Source organism: Numida meleagris, chromosome 1 (genome assembly GCF_002078875.1).
Source record: "Numida meleagris isolate 19003 breed g44 Domestic line chromosome 1, NumMel1.0, whole genome shotgun sequence".
Classification (NCBI taxonomy): domain Eukaryota; kingdom Metazoa; phylum Chordata; class Aves; order Galliformes; family Numididae; genus Numida; species Numida meleagris.
The window spans coordinates 14,630,260-14,639,848 of record NC_034409.1 but is presented as its reverse complement, the minus strand read 5'-3'; the positions used below and the strand labels follow the sequence as shown (position 1 = coordinate 14,639,848).

General features: G+C 45.9%; 1 protein-coding gene across 3 annotated transcripts; it reads right to left on the bottom strand.

The window, feature by feature from the left end:
- On the bottom strand, window positions 2,388-9,296 carry CBLL1 (Cbl proto-oncogene like 1). Of its 3 annotated transcripts, none has more exons than XM_021384604.1 (6): window positions 9,020-9,296; window positions 6,739-6,906; window positions 6,307-6,407; window positions 5,979-6,062; window positions 5,023-5,096; window positions 2,388-4,459 (listed from the first exon to the last, which is right to left on the bottom strand). In XM_021384604.1, exons 1-6 carry the CDS (start codon window positions 9,030-9,032, stop codon window positions 3,418-3,420), a joined length of 1,482 nt encoding a protein of 493 aa, XP_021240279.1. In that variant the 5' UTR covers window positions 9,033-9,296; the 3' UTR covers window positions 2,388-3,417. The 3 variants fall into 3 exon arrangements, with proteins under 3 accessions (XP_021240279.1, XP_021240280.1, XP_021240281.1); XM_021384605.1 differs by having other exon boundaries at window positions 6,307-6,404; XM_021384606.1 differs by lacking the exon at window positions 9,020-9,296 and adding an exon at window positions 8,544-8,822.

Below are 9,589 nucleotides of genomic sequence, written 5' to 3'. Positions count from 1 at the left end.
TCATACACTGAGACAAAACAATGAAAAAAATGAATGCCCCATATTCAGAGAACAAGGAGATACAACTCAGACTGGGAAAAGCCCCTGAGGCCACAAACCCTTGTGGCTATGTTGAGACTGAAAGGAGCTTCAAACTTGGTTCCTCACACTCGTGTTGCCCTAAGAAAGGCAGCTAATGCAGTTCACAACCAGCGGGATGGTAACACACCTGAGTAGCACACTTAGGGAAGCACTGTTAGCATATAAAGATGATTTAGCAGAGGGTAAGAATTGTTTTTAGCACCGCAGAGCAGAACACAGTGAAGCACAACTTGTGTAACACCAACATTTCCTTTACAAATGTAGTCAAGGTGAAAACACACAGAGCTCTGCACAATCCTGTGCATACCGTGTTGGAACTTAGAGAGTCAAAGATGGAAGAAGTTCAGACTCACTTTCTATACATTCAGTATTAAGTTGCAATTGCATTCCACTGCAGTCCCCCAGTTTCTAAGGTTCAGCTGGGCTTTCCAACATGAATACGCACTTATTTTGTCAGCAACATCTCAGTACATCCAGAGAGAAGCAGCACAACACTCGACACAAGTTCAGCAGAGCAGGAAGCATTGTAAGGAGAGGTGTGTTCAGGTGATCCTCAGAGAAGGCACTTCTGCAGGCTGGCTCCTGTGAGCACCTGGCCCTCCCCAACACAGAAGACAGGCAGGTGCTCTCCATTGCTGCGTGGGCAAACTCCAACATGAAATAAACACCAGTTACTTCCACTTAATTTTTTAACAAACTGAGTTTGATGCTCCTTTGAGAGCAGTAAGTGAAAAGAAGGGGGAAACTCCGTACAACATGGATGCCTAACTCTCTTGGATTGGATCTAGAACAGAATTCCCATTTCATTTTTGTTTCTCAACAGGACAAGAAAAATATCACATAACACACATAGGCATCAACCTTTATGTTAACAGCATTTTCAAAAAACCAAACCAAACCAAAAACCAAAGCACATGGCCACTTAATTAAGAGTGTTTGTAAATCATGCATGGGTGTAGACAATCCTTCAAGCAAAATTAGAGACAACTGAAGATAAATTCTAAGGAAGCAAGCATCTGAGCTACAGATGGTTTCAGGCCTTCTCTAGTGTTCTTTACTTCATCCCACGGCGAACACAAACCAAGGAACTCTTTTCCTTCCCTATAATGGCATTATCAGAGGGTCCTACAATAGATAACGTTCTAAGCATCCTCAGAGTTTCCTTAGAACCAAAGATCTACTTGGTAATGCCCCAGGAGCGAGACTGCAGCCGCTGACAGAAATACTCAGTATGAAACCAACACAATTCAAATGTTTGTCTTTAAGGAAGGCACCAGGGGGAACCCGGAGGATTCAAAGATGCTTCCAGCCACTTCTAAAACCATTAACCAGACAATGAAACACTGTGTATGGGATTTCTGAACCTCAAGCGGAAACTACCGGGTATTTTGAAAAAAATTCCCCCCCAAAACCATCAACAAAGATTGCTAATGTAACATTTCAACTCATGCTGAAATCTTTTGACTTTGTAAATGTGAAAGTATCAACAGTACCCGTAGCTCTATAGGGAGCCTTAAGACTTCAAGATGCAAGAAACAGAGAAACCGAAACAAAGGACTCTGTCTTAGAAATACGCATTATTGCAGCTAAGCAGACTTTTAATTTTGTGTTGAATGACAACCGCCATCTGCACATGCCAGAATTCACTAGCACGTCCCTAAAGCTGTGTCACGCTGCTGTATTTCTTTGAAGGGTAGTCCAAAGGATTTGCCTATGGTCACAAGGAAATCTGTGGCAGCCAAGAACAGAGCAAATCTAAAGAACGCTTGCTCAAGAAATTAAAAATACACGTTTTTATACACAAAATCACAAAATTTGGGATGCTGTATTGCCAGAGTGCTTTGATAAAGAAGACAACTTTACCAAATAAATCGTAAGATTCAGGCTTTGAAGATGGCTCATGTTATTTGAGAAATGTAGGAGATGACAGATCTTAAAGAAAACCAGAACACCAGATTTCTTCATCAAGAAGAACCACTGCTACAAATGGGGCATTTTGGAAAAAAACAAAACCAGCTCAAAAAAAAAAAAAAAAAAAAAAAAAAAGCAACCCAATGGTTCAGCACAACACTGATGGGAAATGCAGAGACAAGCATTTCAAACAGGCCATACTCTTTTATCGGCTGGGTTCAGATTCCAACCGCAATGATAGAGAACGTTCACATCTCAGTTAGTATATCCAACTGTGCTTATATAAACCAAATCTGGGGCCAAAACAGCCCTCAGAGCCTGCACACATTGCCATCTTTAAACAAAGCATTTATTGACTGTTCAGTTCAACCTGAATCACAAAATGGAAACAGATAAAGGATGCGTAGCTTTTATTCTTTGTTTTTTGTATCTCCACAAGGGATTTCAGGCCCTTTATTTCCTGTAACCAAATGGGAAGTGTTCCTACTACACATACTGTGTGAAGTGACTGAGGTTAATGTCACTTCACCAGAACTAACTGGCTTCTCTCATGGACACAGCCAGCCTGTCCTGGCTGCTTTCACACCAACAGAACCACAGGGAAACAAAATGGTTCGAATTCAACACTAGTGAGGAGTGTATATGTGAACAAAATCTTCTGAAACAAATCTAGCCTGGAAAAAAAACAAACAAACAGAACAATCCAATATCCACAACATTATAATACGGCTGCATTTCTGATAAATTTATCTTGGTTTTGATATGGAACAAATTTAAAAAACAACTACGAAAAAAATCCCTGCCACCTGAAATGCAGCGTTCACGTGCCTGCTTCCTAGTGCCACAAACTGACCATAGCCTGAATTCATTGTAAGTAGCAGCATATGTTAGTAAAAAATGTAAAAATTTCCTTACTACTTCATTATGCTTCCCACGTAGGAAATATTAGAGCCAGAACGGTGTCCTGGAACCGTGTCTGTGTTAACTTCACATAACAACCCACCACTTTTACAACCATAGTTCAATTTAATTATTGTACACAGGTTAACAAAAATGTATCACAAGTGAAAACTAAACATCAGATTTAAACAAAAACAATATTCAGAATGGTACAACACATGTTCATTTTCTCCAGAAAGTGATATTACAAGTGTTCATCTTAGGACAATTAGCCACACTATAGACAGAAGTTCTGTTAAAATGCAACTGTGGTCTACTAAGCCACTTATTTTAGCACTACAGAATATTTGAAGTCAGAGTCCTACAGCCAAGGCTTAAAAATCATTAAAGATTCAAACCCCAAAACATCTTACAGTCAAAATGACAGTATTTAAAAAAAAAACAACCCCCATACAATTAATTAAAAGGCTGCTGTATATAGTTTTATCCTCTTCATAGCACTCTCTATTCATATAATTGCTCAGATCACTGGTAATAGGGTCTGTATCTGGCTTGATCGGGGTGGTGCGGTCCAGCAAGAGGGGCCTGAGCAGGAGGCCCCTGCATCCTTGGAGGTGGAGGCGGCCCTCTGGGAGCTGGCCAGATCCCTGGACTCATGCCCCCTGGCTGTGTGAAAGGGGGACTAAGAGTTCCTTGGTCTTCACTGAACTGCGGCAAAGAGTTAGGGTTATAGTGATGGGGAGGGGGCGCGTTTACATTTACGGGTGGGCCTCCGTGCTGAGGAGGGGGAGGTCCCGGAGGAGGATGATTCATATATGGCGGCATCTGGGCAATGATATGTCCAGGCGGCGGGGTTATTGGAGGAGGAGCTGAGGTCATTGGCGGCGGAGGAGCTTGGCTATACACCATGTGAGGAGTAGCTGCCGCCTGGGGAGGATGCTGCAGTGGATGGCTTATTGGAGGAGGCGGAGGGGGGGGTGGCGCATAATGTTGCTGCGGAGGCATAATATGGTGCGGGTGCGTTACCACCGGTTGACCCTGATACTCAGGATGATGATGAGCAGGTGCTGGGGCAGGTGGAGGTGGTTCTCGAGCCCCTGAATTCGAATCATCCTGAATAGGGACGGTGATTAAGTTGCTGTGTTTTCTCGTAGAGATACGGAAGGTGTCCTGACTGACCGGGCGAGGCGGTGGCGGAGCCATGGACATCTCGGCAGGAGGGGGGCGGATGTCTTCGTGCGGCTGGTTGTAATGCTCGTGCGGCACGTGCTGTAAGGGAGGCGGCGGCATCATGATGTGCTGCTTTGGCGGAATGTGGCTCATGTGATGTTTCTCAGGTGGCATTATGAAACGCTCCGGAATTTCAGCAGGCGGAGGGGCAATAGGAGGGTGGACAGGTTCAAGAGGAGGACGAGTCACAGGCTTTCCAGCTCTCATATGGCGGTGGTTGATGTGAGCTTGCAAGTCTCTCTGTGACAGGTAGGTTCTCTTGCACCCTTGGACTATACTACACATGAAGAGAGACCCTCGCACACACTGCTCGATGCGCTGCACAGGTTCATTACAGCTAAATTAGAAGAGAGCATCGGTTTATTGCCATCATATAGAGCGTGATCTGCAGGACTTTTTTTTCATTGTTGTTTGTAACCATTTTTTGATAATTATTGAAATTAGAACTGGCATTTTTTTTCCCCATTACAGCAATAAAACACATTTGGTTGATTTTGTAGTTTTTTTTTTTTTTTAAGTCTCCAAAATACAACCATGGAATAACATCAGAATTTCATAGGGTGGAAATTCAGACAAAGCACCACCCTCTGTCAAAAATTCCTGTTCTGTTTTGGTACTTATCAAAAGTCACATTCAGTAATTAAACAGCTTCTTGTTCCTTTCAAACCATAGCAATTACAGTTATCTCCACGAACACTTGAACAACAAGGTAAACACTAATCTCTTACCACTTGTTAGCTGTGGGTTATCAAGCTATAATCGAGTGGTACATGAAGGAGCATTCCGTTACCTTTAGCAAATGCACACAGAAGCATGTATGCTTCTATATACAGTATCTAAAAAAAGGTTTTAAAGTGTCCCTCCTCCATTTCCTTTAATAGAAATCTCAAGAGAACTTACCCAGGACACATTTTGTCTCCCTTCTTCTCATGTAGTATAGCACAGTCATAGCAGAAAACATGCTTGCAAGGTATCTAAAGGAAAAAAAAAATGGTTTTGTTAGACAACACGTGTCATTTTGCACCATACAATGCCTCCACCAAGTACCCAATTCCTAACAACAGAACTACTTTAATTATGTAGAAAGTAAGCAGTTATATAAAAATGTTGCTAGCAGTTTACAGCATCTTTGAAATAGAAACTTTCAAAACCAGTCTGAGTTGAGTTTGATTCTTGGGAAGGCAAGGGTTTGGGTTTCCTTGGTGAACTGGTTTTGCACATGTATGGCTGCTTCGTTGGTTTGTGGAATTTGTTTTCTAACGTTGGCAAAAATTTTAGTTTCGCTGTAATACTAACACCAAACCTTTACAGAAGCTGCAAGTGCAATCTAATTATGCTTGTCTGCAAACAGGGTATGTTTTAAAAGCATTAACAGTCATCAAGTCAGATTCCCAAGTCTGTTACATCACACTCAGAAATCTAAGTTAACCTCAGGGATTTTGTTACACAAGTTTTTGAAGAGACCTAAGAACAGCACTTACTAACTTCATTACAAATTGTCCACTGACATAAAGAGTATTTTTAAAGCTAAGTGGTGTGAGGCTGAAAACCCACTAAAAACCTGCAAGATTTTTGCTGGTACTTTGGGAGGTGGGGAAGGGGTGGCGTTTGCTTTAAAGCTCTTGATTTTTGCACTTTCAAGCTTACTTTATTAAATCAAGGGGCAAAGTAAACTCAGCGAGTCAGGCAGAACAACATACTCCAGCAGTTAAGGCCCTGGTTCCATCCCGACGTTGTCCCGCTGTTTATTCAGAGGTATGCTGAAATCATCACCCTCTGGAAATCCCACAGAGACACAGTAACACCTGTTAGCTAGAGGGACACCGTGGCTGCCCCTTCCCAAGAGTTTCACTCACCATGCGCCCATACATTTTGATGGGCAATCCGCACTTATCACAGAAATGGACGGGCGTATCATCCTTCTCCCCCAGCAAGTTTATCTGGTAGAGCAGAGAAAGGGGTGGGAGAAAGAGAAACATTACTAACGCTTCTCATCTCTCTTGCAGTCAACACCAACCCACCCTTTCTCAATTACTAGATTGAAGCAAGACCACCAGAAACACGAAAATGTATTTTTGTACATCAAAAGTAACGGAAGCGCTTTCATCCTTGTAGATACTTCTTAAACAACCTTCAGTTTGCTATGATTCACAAAGTTCCATGGTTTCCCATCCATGACTTTACCTTATAGTCCCAAAATATGGGTCCAGGGAATCTCCTTTGATTTCCAAACATTTCACCTCCTTTGCATTCGTATCGCTCCTCTTCATTAAAATCAAATTCTTCTGTGGAAAGAGGAAAGAGAAGAAAGACACAAGCCAATGCCACTTCCCTAACTGACGCCAGTTGCTATTTAGCGCATGCACCATCGTATATTGAAATCATGAAGACAAGCTGCAACACTGCCGGGCCATTCTGCAGAAAGGTACAACCAAAATAGTGTGAATTTGTTTTGGGAACTGGCATCATCTATTCCTCATAGAGCAGCAGAATCTGGAAACCTGGAACACGCTGTGCAGCTGTAAAGAAGCTTGGATTCCAATACTGACCAAAGCCTTCAACAATGCTACAGAATACACTGCCTCACTACAGGGTAAGTTGCTTATAGCAATTTACCTTCATCCCCTGTTTGTGTCTTTGCAGGCATCCTGTTCATAGCTCTGGGAGCCCGTGGTGCAGGTTTGGTTTTATTGGTCTGCTTCGAGATCAGCTTTATTGGGATTCTTCTGCGAACATCAAGACCACCCAATGATGCTGAACTATTTGTTCCTTGCAAATCATTGTCTATGGAAGAAGAAAAAGTTTCTGTAATTTCTTAGGTATGAAATAGTTCCTGAATATGCTAAATATTTAACAGAACAGTTCGAAGAAAAATGATTTTCAAAGGCTTCTTTCTTCTGCAAGTCAGGTCACAAAACTGTTTTCAAAACAACTACGATTTTAGGAAAATCTATCTAAAAATAGTTATCTTAAAGACAGATAAATAAAGCTAGCCTGTCATTTTTGTCATATTCCTGTCATAGCAGGAAGAAAAACCTAACTGCATAGCTCCTACCACAGCACGAACAGTACCGAGGAATCGGCTCTTTGTATGACTGTGACAACACAGAACTCCTGCCAAGAAAACATTTTTACAATTTATGTAAATTCATTTTTAAACAACTTGAGAGGAAATTAAGTTTCCATCTTTACTCTTAGCTCCCTGACATATCACTTAGAAGTTTCGCATAAAACATTACAAAAATGTTGGTGCTCAGAGCACACAGTATCCTCGCTAAACTAAAGATTACCATTTCCCTCGACGGGGCACTTTGGCCAGACTTAAGACTAGCACCAAAGGAAGCGAGGAAGTGCTCAACACAGGCACTGAGAGACAATCTGGAGGAGAGAGCGTCACCAAGGAGTGCACCAAGGAGAGGTGCACACCCCCCTGACTTCTCCAGCTTTCAGGAAGTCTGCCTCAACCTACCACACAGCATCTTGTTTATACAAAAATAAAATCACATCCTTCACAAACCAACCTAGCTCGCTTCCATTTTAATAGGAAACACGTATTGACAAAATGGCACTTTCAGCCAGCCCTTCGCAGCAAAGGGTCAGACTTCTATAAAACCCATTATTAGACCCACATTCAGAAGCCTTTAAGTCTATATCCCTACAGAAAGGAGATGGACAGGCATAAAAGACCATAAGGAACCCAGAAGGTAAATTCTGAAACAAAACCGACAGAGAACTTGGTGACAGCCCCGCAGCATCCGGGCACTGAGACTTGGCCCCATTAGGGCACTGTGCACAACACCTGGTGTAAACTCTGCCTCAAAGCTCATAGCTTCCCCCTGCAACACCACTTGAAGGGAAAACAAGAAAACAAAGGAAACGGCAGGCTTGCTAGAAACTACAACCAAGTTTCAAATCAGGACTGTGCCTCCACAGTCACTTTCCTTCAGTACCATGAGCGCCCAGATTTCCTGATCCATGAGTCACACAACACCTGCTCTCCTCCGATCGCTCCCTGGGCTGCACAGCAAACAGCACAGGCACCGGCTCTACTGAGACAGCAGAACATCAGAGGAACCAACGCCAACTTTGTCTTCTACACCTATGAAAAACTTCTGGGTTTTTTTTACTAGAATACCCCAAAGACACCACACTACAGACCAAGCAAGTCCTGCAGACTCAATCCATTTGCAAACACAGACAACTACACCAAACATGAGGCCAGAAGTCGGTACGCTGCTCCTCCATCGCGCTGCCCAGAGGGAGCAGTTCAGTTCTGACCCTGCCCAGCGAACGCTCGCAGCCCCGATGCTAAAGCCACCGGGCAGGTTTTGGTCCTGCCTGTTTCTGGAAGGATGACGCGCTTTGGTCTGTGGATGCACACCCAGCTGGGTTACGCCCCTACAAAAGTACAACAGATGTACCCAAATCTTTTGGCCTGGAGAAAATATAACCAGAAGCGATGCGCCTTCCCAGGTGGTCATCTTTCAGAGATTCTCTTTTAATTTCTGCACTTTAGGATTTCTTAAAATTCATAAGCAGAACTCAAAAACGATCCCTGATGAATTCATAACACAAGCTTTCCTAAGGGAAAACAAAAACACCAGAAACAGAACGCGGCGCGGGGCCTCGCTCATCCGCCACCAGCCCGCAGCAGCGCAGCGCCGCGCCGCAGCCGAACGCAGCGCGGAGCAGCCGGCGGCGGCCCTGGGAGAGGGGACCGCGAGCTCGGCGCTGAGGGCAGAGCCAGGCCCCGCGCCCGAGCCCGGGGCCCCGTCGGGTCCCGCCGCGTTCCCGAGGACCAAGCCGGTCCGCCCCTAACCCCGCGCCGCCCCCCCGGGAACAGCTGCTCCCCGGGCGGCGCTGCGGCCCGGCGGCCCCCGGCCTCCCCCCTCCTCACCATTGTGGTCCATGGCGCGGCGCGGGGCGCTGTGGGAGAGGAAGGGCGCGGCCGGAAGCGGAAGGTGCCGGGGGACGGGCGGGGAGAGCGCCAAGAAGGGCGCAGCGGGGAACCGCCGATGGCACCGCGGCCCCGCGCCGGCAGGGCGGTGCGGGCATGGCGGAGCCTCCGAGCAGCTCGACGGTGCCGCCGCTCCGCCGCACGGCGACACGGGGACACCCCCTCCCGGCAGCCTCTGCGGGCCGGGAAGGGAAGGGCAGGGCTGTACCGCGGTGGCTGCCGGGATGGCGGCGGGCGGCCCGCGGCTCCCTGGGGGGCGTAGTGCCGCGCGCGTCCCGCACCCCGCGCATGCGCTTTGCTGGGAGCGGTGGGGGCGGGATCGGCCAATATGGCGGCGGTCGCGCTGGGGGCGGGTGGAGTTCAGCTTGGTGGTCGCAGTGCCCTACTCCTCGGTGGGCTGCACTCCAGTGCTGTGCGGGTGGCTGAGCGCTGGCACAGCTGCCTTGAGGCTGCGGATCTCCTCCCTGGAGATCTCCATAAGCCGCCTGGTCGTGGCCCTGTGCACCCTGC

Bases quoted from the DNA above. Each gene is read 5' to 3' on its own strand.
- CBLL1 (XM_021384604.1), bottom strand. The intron at 6,063-6,306 runs GTAAAGTCATGG...CTGCTCTACCAG, and splicing joins CCATATTTTGGGACTATAAG to ATAAACTTGCTGGGGGAGAA. The intron at 4,460-5,022 runs GTAAGTTCTCTT...CTTCTAATTTAG, and splicing joins GGAGACAAAATGTGTCCTGG to CTGTAATGAACCTGTGCAGC.